This window comes from Acipenser ruthenus, chromosome 3, assembly GCF_902713425.1.
Source record: "Acipenser ruthenus chromosome 3, fAciRut3.2 maternal haplotype, whole genome shotgun sequence".
NCBI lineage: Eukaryota > Metazoa > Chordata > Actinopteri > Acipenseriformes > Acipenseridae > Acipenser > Acipenser ruthenus.
Window position 1 is genome coordinate 14,316,652 of NC_081191.1, and position 22,711 is coordinate 14,339,362.

The following is a 22,711-nucleotide window of genomic DNA, read 5'->3' on the forward strand; positions in this document are numbered from 1 at the left end:
ACATTGGAAACATAGTAGGGGTGGGAATTTCATGCTCGAGTGCTTTAAAAATCGTTACAAATTTCGAGTAGTCAGATACTCTAACCTAATACCAGACGGTTATACTCATACCTAAAACCGCCACCGGCAGTCATTATAACGGTACATTTTAAACAAGATCAATATTAAAATGAAAGACAACAATCCAATACAACTCAAAACTTTTATTCATGCACATCATATCAAACAACTGCAATGTCGTATTTAAATGAACAATTAAACGTAAAGGGGTTTATTGTCTAACTTACCACATATAAAGCACTACTTCAAAAAATGAAAAAAAATATATAATAAAATAAACATTTTAAAAGAAACTAGTGTGTAAACAGGTATATGTATATGCAAAACTGTAAAAACGAAAGAAGTTTTTAATTTAAAACGAAAGTAACATGTGTTAGCTCTTGCGTGTGTCATTCGGTGCAGCACAGAATCCAGGTTGAGCTGCTGCAGTCTGCAGCTTTGCAGTTTTCTGATCGAAATGTTTCTGCTGAAGTGCTGTGGCTAGCTTCAAGATGAAATCTCTCCTACTGATATTTTCCCTGGTGCAATCCTTTTACAAAACAAAGGAATTGATGGCTGTCAGTCCAGAAGAGATAGCAACAGGATTGTATATATATATATATATATATATATATATATATATATATATATATATATATATATACTGTATATATAAAGAATATTGCAGGTTATGTTCAAAATAAAAACATGTATTAAAGTCAGTTAAAATTACGGCTTTGTTGCTAGGTGGGCGGGCTTGTAACTTCCTTATTTTTGTGATCCTGCCTTTCAAATGCCAACCCCTAAAACATATAGATAATTTGACATCATCTATAATTATATATATATATATATATATGAGAGAGAGGTATTAACGTGTTTTCTGTTTCCCTGATTTGTGGAAATGCAAATGAAAAACAGAATTTCACAACAATCTGTATTATGTATATTTATGGAGTCACTCGTGGTTCAGGGTGAGTGAGTGGCCCATTAAAATTCTTTACAAACCTGTCGACCCCAAGCAAAAGTTCTATATACGAATTAAAGGGTACATTTTTATTTTATTGTTACACGTTCCCATGTGTTGCTACAACTGTTTATGCATGGCTTCCCATATACCCGCAAGGACCTCTCAGAACTACATTTCCCATCATCCTCCTATTCACTGGTAAATCCATCTCAGTTACATATGTGAGCAGGAGGATGATTAGGAAATGAAGCCATCTTGAGGCAGGGAATGCAATTTAAAAGTTTAAAAAAGTGGTCAAAATGTTAAAAAAAGAAAAAAATTAAAACAATGCACACTCCTTACTTAAACAGTTGTAGCAACACATGGGAACATGTAACCCAATAAAATAAAAAGGTCCTTATGTACCCTTTAAGAGAATATACATTAAAAACACACCTAGAGGTGAGTAATTATACTTTATTTAATCAAAATACAAGCTGAAATCCATACAAAACACAAAACCTGTAGCTCATGTAAAGATCCACAAGTTTATCATGGTAATGTTAGCAAATATTACAACACTTCTCTGGGGCTTAACCAGAAAATAGTAAAGGCTGTGGGCAGATGGTGAGATTCAAGATTACAACATGGTCTGGACAGAAACATGAGGGTAATGGCAAGTTCATCAAATGACAGGTGCTATGGACAAGACAGGTAAAGCAGGGGATCTTTCTAGGGAAGGTTATTGCAAGATGTAAAATGTGCACAAGAAAGGGACTTAGAGACTGTGCTTCCCAGACTGAAAAATTTAGGTTAGTCTAGGTTCAGACAGCGCGATGTTGTATTTCTACGTTAAAAAAAAGGCCCCAGTGTTGGGAAAACCTCTGAAAGGATGGTAATGAGAAGCGTTTCTTAATACAGGTTAATCATTCCAGGATTACTTGGCAGGCATCCAGGGATGAAGTCAATTAGGATCTGGACAGCATTTTAATTATATTAAAACTTCCACCAATTTCTGCTTCTCTGACACCCAAAATATGAATTATGAATGGGATGCTTAATGAAATCAATACTACTTGCCAGTCTGCTTAATCACCGGTGCCTGTAGAATACTGAAGCAGCAGCTGGTTTCATTGTTTTATGGGGGGTTTTTTGCTAATAGGTACTTTTTAAAGCCACTGCGAGAGCAGTGACACTATCATTTCTATTAATTTTATATTGCAGTCAGCACTCACATATCCGACCCTATAAAATTTTTACTTCAGTGACAGCGAGAGTGTGACACATATCTGATTATTTCATTTTGGCCCGTTCCAACCATTGTCTGTTTTTTCAGGGAACACAAAAAAGATACAATGTCAAATACAAAGGACTGTGTTTTAAAATAAGTAGGCTTCCATTTAGATATACTGTAGTTGGTTTTGTTGGTACAGTGCTCTGTTTTCAACAGAAGTAGTAGTTTAATTCAGAACGATACGATTCTGAAAATATCACTTGCCAAAAGAGACGACTGGACACGTGAACTGTAATACAGTACATACTTTTAAATCTGGTACGTATTGTAGCAGTATGTAAAATTCCCCATTAACGACCCAACATTCAAATTAAATCAAAATGTTACACATGCACAGAACTGCGTAAAACGTAAAAGGCAATGCAATTTAGCAAAAGATTATAAAAACAACAGCAGTTTCCAGAATTAAAACAGTATCCAAAGTCAGTATTCAAAATTGCAGAATATAGTGCTTGATAAGACACTAATATAACATTTCACTTTGAAAAGAAAATGCACAAAAGCAACTAAAGATCATAGATTTAAAATAAAATGCATCACAGTATAAAAAAACGCAAGTCGGAAATCGCGTGTGATGGGTAACTGCATTAATTTGTTACATATACAGTGCCTTGCGAAAGTATTCGGCCCCCTTGAACTTTGCGACCTTTTGCCACATTTCAGGCTTCAAACATAAAGATATGAAACTGTAATTTTTTGTGAAGAATCAACAACAAGTGGGACACAATCATGAAGTGGAACGAAATTTATTGGATATTTCAAACTTTTTTAACAAATAAAAAACTGAAAAATTGGGCGTGCAAAATTATTCAGCCCCCTTAAGTTAATACTTTGTAGCGCCACCTTTTGCTGCGATTACAGCTGTAAGTCGCTTGGGGTATGTCTCTATCAGTTTTGCACATCGAGAGACTGAAATTTTTGCCCATTCCTCCTTGCAAAACAGCTCGAGCTCAGTGAGGTTGGATGGAGAGCATTTGTGAACAGCAGTTTTCAGTTCTTTCCACAGATTCTCGATTGGATTCAGGTCTGGACTTTGACTTGGCCATTCTAACACCTGGATATGTTTATTTGTGAACCATTCCATTGTAGATTTTGCTTTATGTTTTGGATCATTGTCTTGTTGGAAGACAAATCTCTGTCCCAGTCTCAGGTCTTTTGCAGACTCCATCAGGTTTTCTTCCAGAATGGTCCTGTATTTGGCTCCATCCATCTTCCCATCAATTTTAACCATCTTCCCTGTCCCTGCTGAAGAAAAGCAGGCCCAAACCATGATGCTGCCACCACCATGTTTGACAGTGGGGATGGTGTGTTCAGGGTGATGAGCTGTGTTGCTTTTACGCCAAACATAACGTTTTGCATTGTTGCCAAAAAGTTCGATTTTGGTTTCATCTGACCAGAGCACCTTCTTCAACATGTTTGGTGTGTCTCCCAGGTGGCTTGTGGCAAACTGTAAACAACACTTTTTATTGACATCTTTAAGAAATGGCTTTCTTCTTGCCACTCTTCCATAAAGGCCAGATTTGTGCAGTATACGACTGATTGTTGTCCTATGGACAGAGTCTCCCACCTCAGCTGTAGATCTCTGCAGTTCATCCAGAGTGATCATGGGCCTCTTGGCTGCATCTCTGATCAGTCTTCTCCTTGTATGAGATGAAAGTTTGAGGGACGGCCAGGTCTTGGTAGATTTGCAGTGGTCTGATACTCCTTCCATTTCAATATTATCGCTTGCACAGTGCTCCTTGGGATGTTTAAAGCTTGGGAAATCTTTTTGTATCCAAATCCGGCTTTAAACTTCTCCACAACAGTATCTCGGACCTGCCTGGTGTGTTCCTTGTTCTTCATGATGCTCTCTGCGCTTTAAACGGACCTCTGAGACTATCACAGTGCAGGTGCATTTATACGGAGACTTGATTACACACAGGTGGATTCTATTTATCATCATTAGTCATTTAGGTCAACATTGGATCATTCAGAGATCCTCACTGAACTTCTGGAGAGAGTTTGCTGCACTGAAAGTAAAGGGGCTGAATAATTTTGCACGCCCAATTTTTCAGTTTTTTATTTGTTAAAAAAGTTTGAAATATCCAATAAATTTCGTTCCACTTCATGATTGTGTCCCACTTGTTGTTGATTCTTCACAAAAAATTACAGTTTCATATCTTTATGTTTGAAGCCTGAAATGTGGCAAAAGGTCGCAAAGTTCAAGGGGGCCGAATACTTTCGCAAGGCACTGTATAATGGGGATTGATTTTATTCTTAATACAAGTGCGGTAAAACGCGACTGGTGTATATGTGGGTAATGGATATCCGAGTGCTGACTGTAATATTAAAAGTAATATTTTTATTTTTTTGCATGTAATCTATTCCCTGGATTTATATCTGTTGCCTACTAAGACAGTGGGACAGATTTATCAAAGTATCAAATAATAATTCACAGTATTTACAACAAAATGCAATATTTACACCGTATTTTTGTGAAAGAAAAATTTAACTTTAAATGTTACAGAACTACAATCAAACAACATAGGCCTTTAAATGAACTTTACAAGCTACTGGTACTGTAAGATAAGCAGTTTTAACCAAAAATGGACCTTGATAAATCTGGTCCAATGAGTGTGTTTTGCCAGTAAAACCGGGAAAGAGCTTTCTGTGACAGCATGCCACTGTTATCTTGTCATCTGGAAATAATTCATTTCCTACTACTCCACCATTTCCACTTTTTAGACTTTCCCATGCTTCTCAAAATATAATCAATAAAAGAATGTGGCAGCAGTTACAATGAAAATGCAATCAGTATATGCTGCACGATTTATACGTCATTTTAATAAGAATCTCTCAGAACCTTGCAAAGGCAGGAACCATTTTTAAGTCATTTTTGGTTTCCATAGCAGCCTTCTGCTCTTCTTTCACATAAATAAATGCTGTGAGCTTTTGTAGTCTGTGGTTTGATATTCACATTGCATACTGTGAAGTAAGATGACTATTCATTTTAAATGTCCCCACAATCGTTTTGTTTTATTTTTATTTTGAAAACCATGTAAAACTCACATAAATAAACTCCGATACCCGACAAAAAATTAGAAATATTTACCCTAGCAATGGCCTGATCCTGTTACATTTTATTATTCTCAGAGTTTCCACCTGAAGAAGCATATGCAAAACGCCCCAAGCAATTACACATTTATTATTTTTCACTTTGTGTGTATAACACATTTTTTGCTATAACCACGGTTATGGCTCACTGTCACAAAGACGGCCGGAGTGGGTGGCGTCAGACCAGAAGCAGGGAGTAAACAGACAGAGACTTGGGGTTTTGGTGGAGCTGAGCGAATGGTTTCGCTCAGCATTTAATAAAACAGCACAGAAAATAAAAGGTTTGAACAGACAAAAACACGGGACACGGCACTTGCGCCAAAATAAACAGACATACAAAACGACTAAACACTAACACACAGGTGAAACGGAGACAAACAAACACGGTGAGTACACTTATTATATTTATAATTACGCTGACGATTTTACTTTCAATTACTCCTCTCTCTCTCACCCGTTCTCCACTCCCGAACACCTAACCCCGACTGAATGAAAATGTGCATCTATTTATACTGTTTGTGCTGGGATTCAATTACTAATTAATTATTCACTTGAATCCCAGCACGTGAATTCATTACGTGAAACCCTGTGTTCACATATTACATTTTAAATGCACGTGCGTGATGTGCAATCCCGTGCCTAAATACAAATATACACTTTTTAAATACACGTGAAACACAGACCCGTTTATATCCCGTGTACCAATCTATACACCAACATTTACACACGCAACATACAACACATAACACAAATGCACACAGGGGCGGGGCGCTTTGCCACACTCACACAAACTTAACTGTCAACAACCCGATTATTTTTTCAGGATCTACAGCAGTCTAGGTAGAAACACAAAACCACTGTTCTAATTAAAAGTTTTAATGTGTTACTCTCAATACCCTTAGTCATTTTGAATGTTAAACGCAAGCTTTCAGACTCTTGACTGACCTCCTCTCAACCCAGACACGAGTGCCTGGAGGAAAAAAAATAGTGATAAAGTTACCAATCTTCGGAATATGAAAACGTCACAGCTAACAGCTTCACTGTTAACACAATGGCAGTCCGTCTCTATGAATGTCCTTATTCCCACCCACCCGAATCATTGATTTGTCAGCACACAGACTGAACCCGCCACTGGGATTCGTAGGAAACAGCTATTGGTTAGAAAGCCAAGTAATCTTATCAAGTCTTCAGTTCTAATGCTGGTGTCAATGGGGCAGTTTCCATGGGGGGCTATTTACATGTGAAGTGGCGATGCGCGTGAACGTTTGGGGGAATTACTTGTGTGAATCAGGTTTGTGGCCTAAAAAAACAGCCAAAGAGAGGGATAGGGTAAATCTCATTGACTCGTGTAAATGACGAAAAACACGGAAACCATGGCAATTTTCACATGAAAACCTGCATTTCACTTGAAAATGTAAATGAGCTTGTTTGTCCTTATGTGACACAGTTCTAAATATTGCAAGGGAGCAGGTCAGTTGTTACTGTGGGTTCCAAGTAGAGGTCTTCACGGGTCCAAATTAATCAACCCGACCCGACCACAAACAGACAATTATTTACCTGACCCAATATAAAATTCTTGTTATTAGACCTGGGTCCGAACCAGTCCGAAAAAACAGTGGAATGCTTTTCCTTTCTCCAGCTTAGTAAATGCACTGACTAGATACTATGGATGTGCATTTGGTACATTTTTATGAACGTTTAAATGCTTTGCAGTGTCAGCGTTTAAACGTTTAAACCATATCTACACACACACATACACGCACACACACACACACTCTTTATATTACATTCTGATATGTACAGCCCTGGTTAGTATTTTCTAAGCAAATAAACCCTAAACAAGCAAATAATGTTTTAACATCACAAAGACTGAACTACAAAGTAAAAAAAATACAAAAAAACGTACACATCAATAAATATTGAAATGTTTGTATGTATGGTTGTAATTAAAGTTGCTAGTGGAGACAGAACTAAATACTATATAGATATTGAACACATTTTCGAATAGTATAATGTTTTTAGAATAGTGTCTTAAAGGTTCATTTAACAACAAAAAAACAGGAATCTGTTCCGTTTTTTTGTCGTAGTTTTTTATTATTTTTTATAAGTAACTTTGCCCAAAATTATATGGTTTAAAAATAAGTAAATAAAAGAGACGAACATCACCCACTGTACAGTGCTAATGCAAAATGGCTACAGGAAAGCGAAAGTGAGTTGTGCTTACATTTGAAAAAAAGTTGAAAATGCTTTGCAGTGTGCAGGTGCAGGGGTGATGCTGTGATCAATAACAGACAGACAAAGATAATCCAGGTGCAATGGTGTTTATTTATAATCCAATAAGTCACTTGACAACTGTAAATAATAATGAACGGTAGTAGATAATGATGTGTACTACACAGTATAGCCCAGGGGTTCAGTCCTGAAACAACACAGTATTTAATACACATGTAATATACAAACACAGTCACCAGTCCAAAGTGAGTGCTGTAGTGCTCGTGGTGCAAATACAATTTATCGTGAAACAAGTGCAGTGTTGTCCGGGTTTTGTGCTGGCCTCACTCACGATAGACAATATGGTTCTCTTTCCGGCTCAGCATTAACCATAACAAAGGAACAGATCACCTCGCTATGTCCCCTTATATACCGTCAATCATGCCCCCTTGGTTAACCACTGCAACCGCTCCTCCAATCCGCGGCTGCCACATCGTTTCCCTTCCAGGTCGATGATTTTGTGTACCGTAGCTCCACCCCCTTTCTAGATTGCAGACTTCCGCCTAACCCTGGGAATTAATTGTCTGACAATCCAGTCCAGGGCACTCTGTTCCCTTTACACAGCGCCTTCACAGGTTGGGAGGGAGATTTATCACCAAGAATCATTCTGTCTCTGTCACATATCCCATCGCTCAGAGTGGAACTGAAGGAACACTCGGCTGAATCTACCTTTCCCATTACTCCCCCCTCCCGGGAAAATAATCAGCATTTTGGTGTTCTTTCCCTGCACGGTGAATCATATGATATTTGAAGGTCTGCAATGCCAGATACCACGAGTTGTCCGGGCATTGCTGTCCTTCATTGTGCTTAACCAGTGGGGCGTGGTCTGTGACAGGGTCGAATGAATGTCCCAGCAGGTGATATCGTAAAGAGTGAGAAGCCCATTTAATGGCCAAACACTCCTTTTTGACCACAGAGGATGAATCTCTTTGTGAAATCTGGTGTGATGAGAGTGGAGGCCTAGCAGAGTCTCTGCTTAATAGTATCAAACTCCCCCTGAATTTTACTGACCACTTAATCAAATTTGGTGCTCTCTTTTTGGTGAGGTCAACTAAGGGATTTGACCACTGTGGCACACTACGGTAATAACTGGCTAACCGCAGTAGAGACCTCACCTGAGCCTTGGTTTTGGAAATTGTCGTGTCCACCAAAGCCTGGACTTTAGTGACAACAGGTTTCACCCTTCCATTCCTCATTGTAAATCCCTAATAAAATTGAAGCGACTTTTATGCAAGTGCGACCTATCCAATGATTTTTACGCTATTTATAAACAGAAGAAAAAACTGGCGCTCTGTTTTAAGAGGAAATGTAAGTTCACATCCACTGAAAACAAATTGTTCGTTTTTTTAAAGCAAATTCTCTGTGCAAAATCTACCTTGCTTTTGCAGTGCCTTTCAAAAAGATCAGTTAAACTGTATGAGCTTGTTCTAATAGAGCCCTATAAACATGTTTTTGTTGTACATGCAAACACATTTGCTTCGTCCTTGAAGTTTTCAATGGTTTTCGCTGTAGGCATTATGTTTTTGTTTTCAGAAACTTGTCATTTTCATTGAACAAATGATTTACGAAAGGCATGTGACAGCATGCCAGAAAAATTATCAGTCGAGCAGAAGAAAAGTCCAGCAAGCATTATACAATGTAATCCGATTTCTAGACTCTGCAAGAGAGATGATTTGACAAAGTCCCTGTATGAACCAGATGTTATTATACAGAAGCAGACAAAAGTATTTGCACCTTAAGCGTATTATACCATGAAACAGATTAAAGTATTTTGTAAACTTTAACCACTTTTTAATAAAATAAAAAGCAAAATACACAATTTCTAGTCATTTAACAAATATTCTTTATCAAGAAACAAGCAAACTTTTGTGTAATGGTTTTCAATCAATTAATGTCTTTTTTAATTAGTTCAATACATTTTTACACACTTTTAAAATAAAGGTGCCAATACTTTTGTCACAAACAAATATTTGAAATTGCTTAAGTGCTTTTGTTTTTATAAATATTGTTTGTGAAACTACCAGAAATTGTGTATTTTGGTCTTTGTCATATTAATTAGTGGCTGATGTTCACTAAATTCTAGTATTTAAAAAAAATGGATGGAATTATCTTTTATATTAAGTGTACCTCAAACAGATCAAAAACAGAGAGATTCCTTCGGTGTTGTACTTGCCCTTATAAAGGTTTGCATATAAGGAGTGTGATGATAAAACTGTTGCTATAGCAGCCGTATTATTCACATAAACAGCAGATTAAATGAGAGTCTCTGTTTGGTTCTTAAAAAGGCATCAACCAATATGTTTTTAATGATGGGTGGCCTAATGATATCTAGCAACACAGCCTAGCAGCAAAACGTGGTGAATTTTGATAGATCGCTATAATGATGAAGGCAGTTGATGAAATGTGTTTCTATGGATTTCAAAGGATTGCCATTGACACACCTAAACTGTTGTGGCTTTAGCCATCTGTACTGACAAATGGCTGATGCAGTCTCTCTGTGTCTTGCCTAAGGCTTTGAAATAAGACAACAGATACATCTGCATTTATTACAACAGTGCTCAGTTTAGTGACGACAGAGTGATGTTCTTCATTACTGTATCTTAATTAAGTACTGTGTGTTATTTCTGCTCAGCAGGTTCCTGCGTGTTTTCTGCATGTCTAATGTTACAGAGCTCACAAGCACTAGAACTATTCTGCACTCCCCTCTGAGATAAGTCTCCTGTTAGACACTGCTTCTGCATTTGTGAGTATCTACAGGAAATGCATAACATGTTTAACCAAACTCTGGCAAATAACTTGTAATTAAATGGATATATGGTTCTTATTAAAAGGTTGGTGTCTTGGACTTATTATACTGGAGGCATTTATTAGGTGTCCAAACATGGGACAGGCAGTGAGTGAATGTATAAAATGTCCAATAGGCAGGCTAAGGACACAACATTTAGGTTGAGTAAAATGATTAGGACAGTCTTGTACAATATCGGAATGAGAAAAATTGGGTAGGCCTATGTATCCACAACCATACCATCCTCTTCTTAGACCCTGTTACTGACACCGTTGACATTAATCGTCCATAAATGATGTAAGTGAAGAAAAATACATGCAACAAAGACGCCCCTAATATTGTGATTTGCTAATAAATTTTTCCTCAAAAAACTCCAGTTCAGAAATTGTCCTCTTAATCGGTAAGTTGGCTGCAGCAGTGAGGCGACGTTCAAGTTTTCTAGAAATGACGACTGTCTGGTGGTGGGTCATTTATTCACTGTTTTAACCCACTCAGGTACCTTCCTATTAAATATCTTGGTATCACTGAATATGTGAACTTCCTTTCAGCAAAATACTGTAATCAGTAAGTTGCTCTTTATTCTGTAAAAATAGGTTACTGTATACACTCTAGAAACTTTACAAATTGTCCACATATATAAATGATATTCCATGTCATATATATATATATATATATATATATATATATATATATATATATATATATATAATCATTTTTTTTTTTTGTAAATGCTGATTTACAGGCATCTGTAAACTAAATGTCACCCAGTTTTGTTTAGTGTTTTTTTTTTTTTATCCAAAGAGCATAAGGCCTGATGATTAATGTATTCCTTCTCTATGTAGGCAGCTTTATTTGTCAATGACAGATTTAGACAAACAATCGAATGGGTTCCAGGGCTTATTACTGTATGCCCTTAAATAAGCCTTAGACAGCATAGTCCTTTAAAAAAGACAGGAATTAAAAAAAAAATTAAAAACTGAATTAAACAGCATACTTTTTTATACACAGCAGCATACTACCATTGTAAAAAATGTTGTTCCCACTGTAAACATATGAGCTGTTGTTGTGTATCTAGCTAAAGTACAAATATTTATTTTTGCAACCTTAGAGATATGTCAAGATGAACACACATATTCAAAGTATAATTGAATTTATGCGATTAAAGAAATGAACCTTACTATTAATATAGCATGTCATAAAGGGCTGGATTCTGAAAGCTTTTTATTTTAATAACTCTCAAACATTGTTTTAGAGAGGAAAATTATACCTAATTATGTTGCCAAATTATAAAATGTCTTTCCCATTTTGGACGTGTTAATAACAATTCTGAGTAAAAAGCTGCAATGTCAATATGACCTAGTATATGTTAGGCTTTTTCAGCCAATCAGCAACAGTGTTACATAATATGCAGGAAGGGGCTCACAGATATACAACTAAGCAAGGTTTTTTTGATAGTTATTTAAAGTCAGAAAAATGAACTGAAACACATCTAGCAAGGCTTTTATAGTTATTTAAAGTCTTTATTAAAAATGCAATGTTTTAATTATTTTTAGTTCACTATTTTCTTTTGTGGAAGGTTATACCTCAAAATGTTAATAAATCTTTAGAAACTATATCGTTTTCTCCTTTCTTTTTTTATAAAACGTTTATACATGTGTTTTATAAAAGCAATAAGGCACTTGAGGGCATGGGTTGTGCTGGATATTGTTATGACTTGGTGGTTGCAGGCACTCGACTGCGTAACAACGCACCAATAAGTGACAATATCCAGCACAACCTATGCCTTCTCGTGCCTTATTGCTTAAATCTATAACCCTATATATTCACATAATTAGCTGGTGGGATATGTTATGGTATTTGTTCTGTAGTTCTGTGAGGGAAAACTAATGAAGGTATGTGCTGAAACTATTTCACCGTGGAGACTATTCTTCAAGCCGTTTACAATACCACTGTTTTTACATTCTAAAATGTATCTCTATAACTTGGAGAAAATGCACTAGAATAAGCAATTTGGGACACGCCTTATGAGTTTCTTATAAATTTAATAGTAATTATTTGACAAACATTTCAACTAGATGTTTTTAATGTCTTAATTCATACAGATAACTTGCCAAAACCATTGTCAAATGTTTTTACTAGTTTCTTTAAGCGTTAGTATTGCTAAAGCCCAATATTGCGACCCACATGAATATATATGCCACATGAGGTTCTTCATTTGTAATGTTTGTTTTGAGTGCACACAATACCATAATAAATTTCTCCTTTTAGATTCATATATTTTTGGAGCTGGCATTGGTTGGTGGTAAAGGCAGAGGCTTTGCTGCTTTGTGCAATAATATTACATTTATTTGCTGTTTCTGACAGGCTAAAATACAGCCACACTTGTAGCAGAGGAGGGGCATCTAAAACCATGAGCAGACAATATTGATTAACAGCGGCCTTGTCAGACCTACAGTGTATTCACAATCTTTCAATGAATAACCCAAGTCAGCTCAAGGCAAATACTTTACTCCAGATGGTGAGATGATTTATTACAGTATTTTGTGCGCTCCTCAAAAATAAACAAAAAAGATGGACCTTAGACCTAGTCATCCCTCATGGCTTAACTGTTCACAACCTGTCAGTGTTAGATCTAACCATCTCTGATCATCTTGTCATCCTTTTTGAGACCGATCTACCTCCACCCACCCAAACTGCTCTGCTGTGTACTGTTAAAAAAACAGGTAATACATTGTTCAACTGTACCAGAGCTGTCTCATATGCTAAGATTAATACCGCCTACTGCTACAAACTTGCAGTCAGCTGATGAGGTAGTAGACACGTACTGTATAATAACCTTCTGTCAAGGGTCTTCGACAAAGTGGCCCCAGTTAAAATATGAAAAATCTCCCTAAAGCTTACCTCAGATTTATGCCAAATGAAAAGAGAAGGTCATAAACTGGAATGCAGGTGGACAAATATGTCCACTATGAAATAGCAAATTGCATGTCCACTATGAAATCTGGAAGCAACGTCAATTAAAGTATAGCACGGGTCTGAGGAGAGCCAGATGTGCTTATTTTTCCTCCCTTATTGAAACAAACTAAAATAACTCCAGAGTATATTGATAAACTAGTAAATCCGTCCTCTGATGCTCCTCCTCATTTTGAATCCTCAACTTTTGAACATGAGGAATTTCTTAATTACTTTCAAAATAAGATTATTAATACTAGGAATCACATTTCCACAGATAGCTCTCCTTTGAATATGCAGTGTAATTAGCTTAATTTTGCTATGGAATCTTTCTCTCAGATTACAGTACAAGATCTCAATATACTGTTTTTTTTTTTTTTTTAATTTAGTAATAGCCAATTATTTTATTATTTTCTCCCAATATGGCATATCCAATTATTTTTAGGCTCAGCTCACCGCTCCCACCCCCGTGCTGACTCAGGAGTGGCAAAGACGAACACACGCTGTCCTCTGAAACGTGTGCCATCAGCCGACCGCTTTCTTTCACACTGCAGCCACCTCAGAGCTACAGCGTCGGAGGACAACGCAGCTCTGGGCAGCTAACAGGCAAGCCCGCAGGCGCCTGGCCAGACTAAAGGGGTCGCTGGTGCACGGTGAGCCAAGGACACCTTGGCCGACCTACTGTGCCCCGCCCCTTGGGAGCTCCCGTCTACGGTCAGCAATAGAATAGCCTGGACTCGAACCAGCGACCTCCAGGCTATAGGTCGCATCCTGCACTCCACTCGGAGTGCCTTTACCAGATGCGCCACTCGAGAGCCCTGTATGAATGATGTTCTGTTAAGTGCAGACTCTAGCTGTGTATCTATTCTTGTTCTTTTAGATTTAAGTGCTGCATTTGATACAGTGGACCATACCTCTTTAATTTATCGTCTTAGTTGGGTTGGATTGTCCTGTATTGTCTTAAAATGCTTTAAGTCATATGTCACTGACATATAGCATTAGGAGCATTTGTTTCATTAGGAGACTGTCTGGATTTTCTTTGGTTGCCTGTGGCATTCCCCAAGGTTCTATACTGTGATCCATTCTTTTCTCTTTGTACATGTTATCGCTGGGTGAGATAACCCGTAAACATGGAGGTTCTGTTATTGGGCTCTCAGCAACAACTGGAAGCAACTAAATCTAGATCTGGGCAATTTGACCACAAACATAAAAACGGAAGTGAAAAAGTGCAAAAAGGGAGGGAGAGAGAGCTTTTAGTCCCTGTGCTCCCAGATTGTTGAATGCACTGCCACCTCATATCAGAAGTGATACATCAGGTCATGACTTTAAGTCAAAATTGAAAACTTACTTTTTTAGATGAGCTTTTTAAAAATGAATTTTAAACGTTTTCTCTTTAATCTCTATGTACATGTATTTTGTCCTATACAGTGCTTTGATATACTTTTTGTATGAAAGGCGCTAAATAAAATATCGATTGACTGATTGATAAATGTCTGCTGTTGAATTTGAATTCAAGTCTCGTCTAGTGTGTCACACACCAGCTCATTAAATCCGGTAGCAACCTGTCCTATCCTGCTACATTACCATACTGCTCTTTTCTTATTGCCATTCATTCTCAACAGAAGATGCTGTCATTTTATCAGTGGATCTGTAGGCGACAGAACCCTACCAGGGGTTTCCAGAATTAGCTGGTCTGCTGTTTAGTGAATGATTACTAGTAGTGAAAAAGAAGAGGTGGATTAGAAGTGAATCATTAATATCATGATATATCTACAGTGCCTTGCGAAAGTATTCGGCCCCCTTGAACTTTGCGACCTTTTGCCACATTTCAGGCTTCAAACATAAAGATATGAAACTGTAATTTTTTGTGAAGAATCAACAACAAGTGGGACACAATCATGAAGTGGAACGAAATGTATTGGATATTTCAAACTTTTTTAACAAATAAAAAACTGAAAAATTGGGCGTGCAAAATTATTCAGCCCCCTTAAGTTAATACTTTGTAGCGCCACCTTTTGCTGCGATTACAGCTGTAAGTCGCTTGGGGTATGTCTCTATCAGTTTTGCACATCGAGAGACTGAAATTTTTGCCCATTCCTCCTTGCAAAACAGCTCGAGCTCAGTGAGGTTGGATGGGGAGCATTTGTGAACAGCAGTTTTCAGTTCTTTCCACAGATTCTCGATTGGATTCAGGTCTGGACTTTGACTTGGCCATTCTAACACCTGGATATGTTTATTTGTGAACCATTCCATTGTAGATTTTGCTTTATGTTTTGGATCATTGTCTTGTTGGAAGACAAATCTCCGTCCCAGTCTCAGGTCTTTTGCAATCCATCAGGTTTTCTTCCAGAATGGTCCTGTATTTGGCTCCATCCATCTTCCCATCAATTTTAACCATCTTCCCTGTCCCTGCTGAAGAAAAGCAGGCCCAAACCATGATGCTGCCACCACCATGTTTGACAGTGGGGATGGTGTGTTCAGGGTGATGAGCTGTGTTGCTTTTACGCCAAACATAACGTTTTGCATTGTTGCCAAAAAGTTCGATTTTGGTTTCATCTGACCAGAGCACCTTCTTCCACATGTTTGGTGTGTCTCCCAGGTGGCTTGTGGCAAACTGTAAACGACACTTTTTATGGCTATCTAAGAAATGGCTTTCTTCTTGCCACTCTTCCATAAAGGCCAGATTTGTGCAGTATACGACTGATTGTTGTCCTATGGACAGAGTCTCCCACCTCAGCTGTAGATCTCTGCAGTTCATCCAGAGTGATCATGGGCCTCTTGGCTGCATCTCTGATCAGTCTTCTCCTTGTATGAGCTGAAAGTTTAGAGGGAAGGCCAGGTCTTGGTAGATTTGCAGTGGTCTGATACTCCTTCCATTTCAATATTATCGCTTGCACAGTGCTCCTTGGGATGTTTAAAGCTTGGGAAATCTTTTTGTATCCAAATCCGGCTTTAAACTTCTCCACAACAGTATCTCGGACCTGCCTGGTGTGTTCCTTGTTCTTCATGATGCTCTCTGCGCTTTAAACGGACCTCTGAGACTATCACAGTGCAGGTGCATTTATACGGAGACTTGATTACACACAGGTGGATTCTATTTATCATCATTAGTCATTTAGGTCAACATTGGATCATTCAGAGATCCTCACTGAACTTCTGGAGAGAGTTTGCTGCACTGAAAGTAAAGGGGCTGAATAATTTTGCACGCCCAATTTTTCAGTTTTTTATTTGTTAAAAAAGTTTGAAATATCCAATAAATTTCGTTCCACTTCATGATTGTGTCCCACTTGTTGTTGATTCTTCACAAAAAATTACAGTTTCATATCTTTATGTTTGAAGCCTGAAATGTGGCAAAAGGTCGCAAAGTTCAAGGGGGCCGAATACTTTCGCAAGGCACTGTACACAATAGGCCAAGTAATTAGTTCTCTGTGATCATAAATTGGTTCATACATATGTTACACTTTCAACCTTAAAAGAACACCATAATAACTCTAGAACAGTGCTGTACTCAAGAAGAGTTATCTGTATTGTAAGGTAGCACTGAATGGAATCTGGTCTTTAAGATTCATGCATACCATGTGTCAAGTTTCACTGTGTTCAGTAGGAACATGACCTGATAGGAGAACAAGTCTAGGGGTGATAGTGACAGGATCTTTATACAGCTGCCCTATAACTCAAAACCAAGTTCTTTCACCTGAATGTTCTATTGTATTCAGTGATGTTATTAACAGGACAGTAAATTACCCTTAATGTATAACAGAATTAGCAAAGAGTCAACAAAGAGTTTCAAGGTGGCTTTGTTAATATCTGTCATTGTTTAGATTGTAATAACAATTAATGCTACTCCTAGAATTAAAAAGAAATACTGGTTGCTCGCTATGCCCCTACTTATAACCCTGTGCAAATCCGAAGTGGATGAACTGAATTCCCATTCTGATTGTTGTCAACCCAATTCAATGGAACATTATCAAAGATTATCAATCATCCTATAATGTGGGCCAGTAGGGACCTATCAATGTACTTACAGGTTGTTGGCAATGGTTTTAAGTTACTATCATCAATTCTTTTGGAACTTCATGACTTAATGCACATTGACGTACCTATAGTACAAATCAACCATATGAATTGTTGATAACCTGCTGTACTGCAATTTTCTTCACCAGCACACTGGAGTGCACATGCCAACAAATTGCTCACAGTGTGCCACAAGTCAAGATTGGAAACTCAGCACAACTAGATTTTTTATCATATGAGCCTGCTTACATTCACAAAAAAACAAACAGCAGTGACTTCATTCTGTTGTGACCACTGTTTTGAATATGGTAACTGGCTCAGTAAAGGTAAACAGCAGTTACCTTTACTGACTGAGCTCTGCATAGTGGAGCTCTCCATATACCTTGATAGCTCCATACACATGTCTCTTATTGCTTGTGTATTGATCATTAGTACTTTAAAAAAAGAGAGTACTGAAAATGCTTTATGAAATGTTTCACATTTAATATGTGCGATTAAATTGCTGTTGTGTTGTGAGCTGTTCCACTTTTTTCTTTTTTTCTGATTGATTTTTCACTGAAATGCACTATTATTATTATTATTATTATTATTATTATTATTATTATTATTATTATTATTATTATTTATTTCTTAGCAGACGCCCCTATCCAGGGTGACTTACAGTCGTAAACAAAAATACATTTCATGAATCACAGTACAAGTATTATTATTATATGCTTCAGTGTCACGATGCCATCTTGATGTGTGAACAAAAGCATGGTTTTAATTCAGTTATTCTTGCTTCAGTGCTTAGGAGGGTGTTGATTGTTTTTATAGTATTATAAATAATATATTTCGAAACAATAACCCTTACATTATTTTATATCTCATTGAAGGAAAGCGGGGCATTATGGAACCCATATTATCGGTCAGCTGCAACTTTATTTATAAGGACCTTTTAAATGTCTTGAGAATGAATATACAGTGTCAAATTAAGAAGTTACAGAGGTCCTCAGTGATACAGTGTTCATCTGATCCAGAATAAATTAATCTCCACAATCTGCCATTTGATCTAAAGCATGTTCATTAAATAATAATTTAAATGATACAAAGAGCTTAATTTTGATTAATATATTAGCATTTTTATTTAACACAGCAGAACATTGCCTTTTGTATTGTGCTTGCAGATATACAACAACTGCAAAATTTCTTAAATTGTGTAATTTTTTGTGCAAATGATATGCAAATGTGAGAAAAGCCAGTAAACAAGAAAAGGCTGAATAAAGGTTATTCAACTATAGGCTAATCAGTAATTAGTGTTTTATTTGTGTCCTCATTTATGGAATTATGAAAATCGCAGGGTTTTATAGATGCCTTTGTTATTTATTTATTAATCAAAAAAAAAGAAAAACATGCTTCGAATGACATGGAGGTATTAATCTGCTGAAAGTCATCGTGTTCAGGGTTCTGTGCTGTTTCCTCACTGATGAAAGTGATTTCCAAGAGATGAGACACTGGGGTTTATTTAATGAAAAATGGCTTTGCTGCAGATATGGGTACCTCAGAGGAATGCAGATTTCTGTCTCTCTCTCTCACACACAGGAATAGGCAGAAATAAACTGTTCATCGCTGCTTCTCCTTCTGGTTGTACTAATACAGATATGGCCAATAGTTTTGCATCACCTATAATTTTAGTATTGAGACATAATAATAAAAAATAAAAACACTATATGAACATAATTTAGATATTTTATCAAACATCATGTAATCAAGGAAACTACAAAATGATAGCATAAAAGTCTACCGGAAGCCATAATAGTAGTACAGTATTTCATGTTAGATTTCAAAATGTCACATTTTTTCAATTTTTGTCAGCTTTTTGTTAAGTATATGGAAAACTGCAAAGCGGTATGCAATTCAATATTTTAACATAACATTATTCAGCAGGTTTCCTTCAACTTTATGAAGCAATACTTTGGTTAATTCTATAGGGTGATGCAAAACTTTTGGCCATAGCTGTACAATGTACATGTATAGGAAGCAGAAAATTCCCAGCAAAAGCGATACAAGCCTTTTGAATCAAAATGCCCCAAAAAAAAAAAAAAAACATATCTGTGAGGGGTTTAGATTTGATCTCAGCCAAGAGAAATGTAGCACGTTTGCATGTAATGTACATTGACATTACAACAGTGTGTGACAGGCACTGATCACTTTGAAATCCAGCTTTGAGCTTTTGACACAAGACAGTTAGACCGCTGCAGATGTGTGGGTTATGTTTTCCTAATGCAGATTAGAGTTTATAACATTTTATTTTTGTATGTCCCTTTAGCAATCTGGATACAGATGAACTATGTGGTGAGTTTAACCTTTTTTTTTTGTTTATACGTCATTGAATGGTTTTACATCCTGGTCAGCTAATGGACTGATAAATTATAATCTCAACCCTGCCATTGCCAAATTTTGGCACTGCATTGACAAATGCAATGAAAATACAGTGAATTATTAGAGGGGGTACACCAGGAACGTTCATGAACTGTAGTTATTCCACAAATAAGATGAACGAATGAGGAAGGGCAAACATTTACAGCCATCATGAGTGGCAAAAAAATGTCATTTGTGAATGTTAATGGAGTATTCTGTTTATATAACAGCACATTGTATACAAAAGAAAATTAAAGAAATAGCTGAACTCTGAGAATTACTTTATTTAGATTTTTTAGCAACGTGGTGCAATTTGGAACAACGTGATTTGCCCAGTCATTTTTGTATCCACCATTGTGCAGCAAGGGTATTAGCCAGAAGTGACATTGGCAATATGGACATCCAACTTCTTCAGAACCAGCCAAGAACCCTGCCCTAGGGGTATTACAGTCACTGTAATGATCCTGTCATTGCATTTTATCTGAGACAGTCAACAAAGGCCCCTATACAGTTTATACTAATTCTTATGCTGGTTTTGTGGCGTTCCACAAAAGCCCCCACAGACAGCAGCTACTCCAGTAAGGATGTTTTTCATTCTGGTAAAGTACAAAGGGTCGTATTTTCAAAGTTTCCTCCAGTCTGTAATTAACTCCTATTTTTTTGAAAGAGGTAAAATGCCTGCATGTTAATATTACAAAACGAGAACCAAACAACTAAAGCCTGATTCGCATGGGACTAAAAATCCACACATAAACAGGTGGCCTCTAAATGTTTTACTGACATCTGGGAAATTTAGTCCCATGTGAATTATTTTTTTATCACAGGACGTCGGGACCTTTAGTAAAATTTCAAACACACCCATCCTGTGTCTTTTTACTCCTGTGCGAATCAACCATGTCAGTGTTATGTTAGAATTGATATAAGCATTTCAGGGGTATTCGCCTCAAAGCAATACCAGCCTTCACAGTAAACCATAATATAAATATTAAAAATGGTACGATCTGTCCTGAGATTTTACAGTTCAGTAAAACACTATGATTGGGCATAACCAAATTGGGGATGGGCGAAAATACAAAAGATAATTGGCTTTGAACGAAGCATTTGTAGAGATGTATATAAATACATATCACTCAAGGAACAACAAGGTTATTTGACGTGGTCAGTTATTTACATCTGGTTCACTGTTTACAAATAATGCACAAAAACACCTTCTCTGGCCACAATGTCGCATTTCATTTTGAATTTACCAACTTTCCTTGATGAAAACTAATCCAGGTCTGGGAGGTCCTCTGCTTTTGACCAACTGTGAGGACACCTGATTTAGGACTACCCGCGACAGTGCAAGTCATGCATAAGTTATATAATCCAAGTTCTCTTAAGCACACTCAAGGTGTTTTTTTTCTCAGTTTGTAACTTTTAAATACATTTTGCACCTTTCAAAAAACAGAATTCGATTAAAGACCATAGGAAACGCTTTGAATATATGGACCAAAATAACCTCCTGCTAAGTATTAACATTTTAGTGTTTGTTGTTTCCCTTTTGCAGAATATTTTTCCCAACACCTTGGAGAGTATGATAATGTTCTGGGTGCCCTGGAAGATTTGAACATCTCAATACTGAAGGCAATGGATAAAACCAAAAAAGTAAGACTATGGTATACAGTAATTGCTTTAATGTGCTGGGCTGTGATTGTGCTAGCTGCTTTCCTGAAAAGTTGGGATTGCTTGATCTCAGTGACTAGAGATCTATTCGTATCATCTGCATTATTATGAGCAATGAGTTGTGTTGGTAAATGAAGAGATACATTTATTATCAATCAATTTGCAGCTACTTGTGTGAGCTATTTTTATTATTACTTTTTAATAATTGCCCCATGTAATGTTAGTACATATCGGTAAAGTACGACAATATCATTAACCCAAGGATTATATTTTAACTGTGTCCTTACAGAGGCTTTTAGAAAGCACCAAATCATAAAAACTATGTTCACTTATTTAACAATAACATTGCATACATTGCCAAAACCATCAGTTTCTTTATGACAGTCTTCAAGTTAACAAAAATATGTATGTGTTATTGTTGAATCAAAGGAAAGAGAACATTTCTGTACAGTTTATTACTAAAGAAGGGTTGGTGAAATCACTTCTGGATCAGGGTCTACCAGTTGATTAATAACCCACCAAATACTGATACAAGAGCTTTGCAACAATAGTTTGTACATGGGAGGCAGCAGTAGTAAATAGTGAAAGTGTTATAATTATACTGTTTATTTGTACATGAAGCAGTTACAGGCAAATGCAGAGCTGTAACCACTCCAGCAGTTGCATCGTAGTGCCTAGGAAGCTGAATTTTAGAGATGTTTTAAGAGTTTGGGGTGGCAGATGGCCAAATATTTCAGTCCAGCCAGAAACTAGTGTCCAAATTATGAGAACCAAACACCCCTAAAATTAGCTATGTGATTATAATAGACTATATCAGATATGAATGCATTGATGTGGTTGATATCTTAAGCACAGGATGAAAGCTGGGCATAGATTTGGTGTACAGCAAGTGGAGTTGCTGTGGGAGACTGTACAAAAGATGAACAAACAACAGGCTCACCAGTCAACAAACCTTGACAATCAACAAAAAACAACCCCCATGTTCTGAAAAAGGTCACATTTAGTAGCCCAGAACTGAAACCTCTTCTCATGAAACATCAGCAGTTTGTGCTGTCTTGGATACAGAAGGACCTACCAACTTTGTACAGACAGCCCTTCAACCGACTTTCAGCATGATATTACACAGTACAGAATAGATGTCATTTACCATGCATTTCTTCCAGTGTTAAACACAATTGCAATTGATATTTTTATGGTCATCCATACTGTGTACAGAGAAGAAATCTACATTCTATTGTTTCCTGATATGCCA

The 22,711-nt window shown here is 37.0% G+C and overlaps 1 protein-coding gene across 1 annotated transcript in view; it reads left to right on the forward strand.

The window, feature by feature from the left end:
• LOC117394957 (N-terminal EF-hand calcium-binding protein 1-like) overlaps positions 1 to 22,711 on the forward strand; it is a 64,147-nt gene that overhangs the window by 3,619 nt on the left and 37,817 nt on the right. Inside the window, exons 4-5 of the mRNA XM_033993728.3 lie at positions 19,706 to 19,731; positions 21,344 to 21,441. Coding sequence (XP_033849619.1) covers positions 19,706 to 19,731; positions 21,344 to 21,441 — 124 coding nt within the window. The remainder of the gene's footprint in view (positions 1 to 19,705; positions 19,732 to 21,343; positions 21,442 to 22,711) is intronic.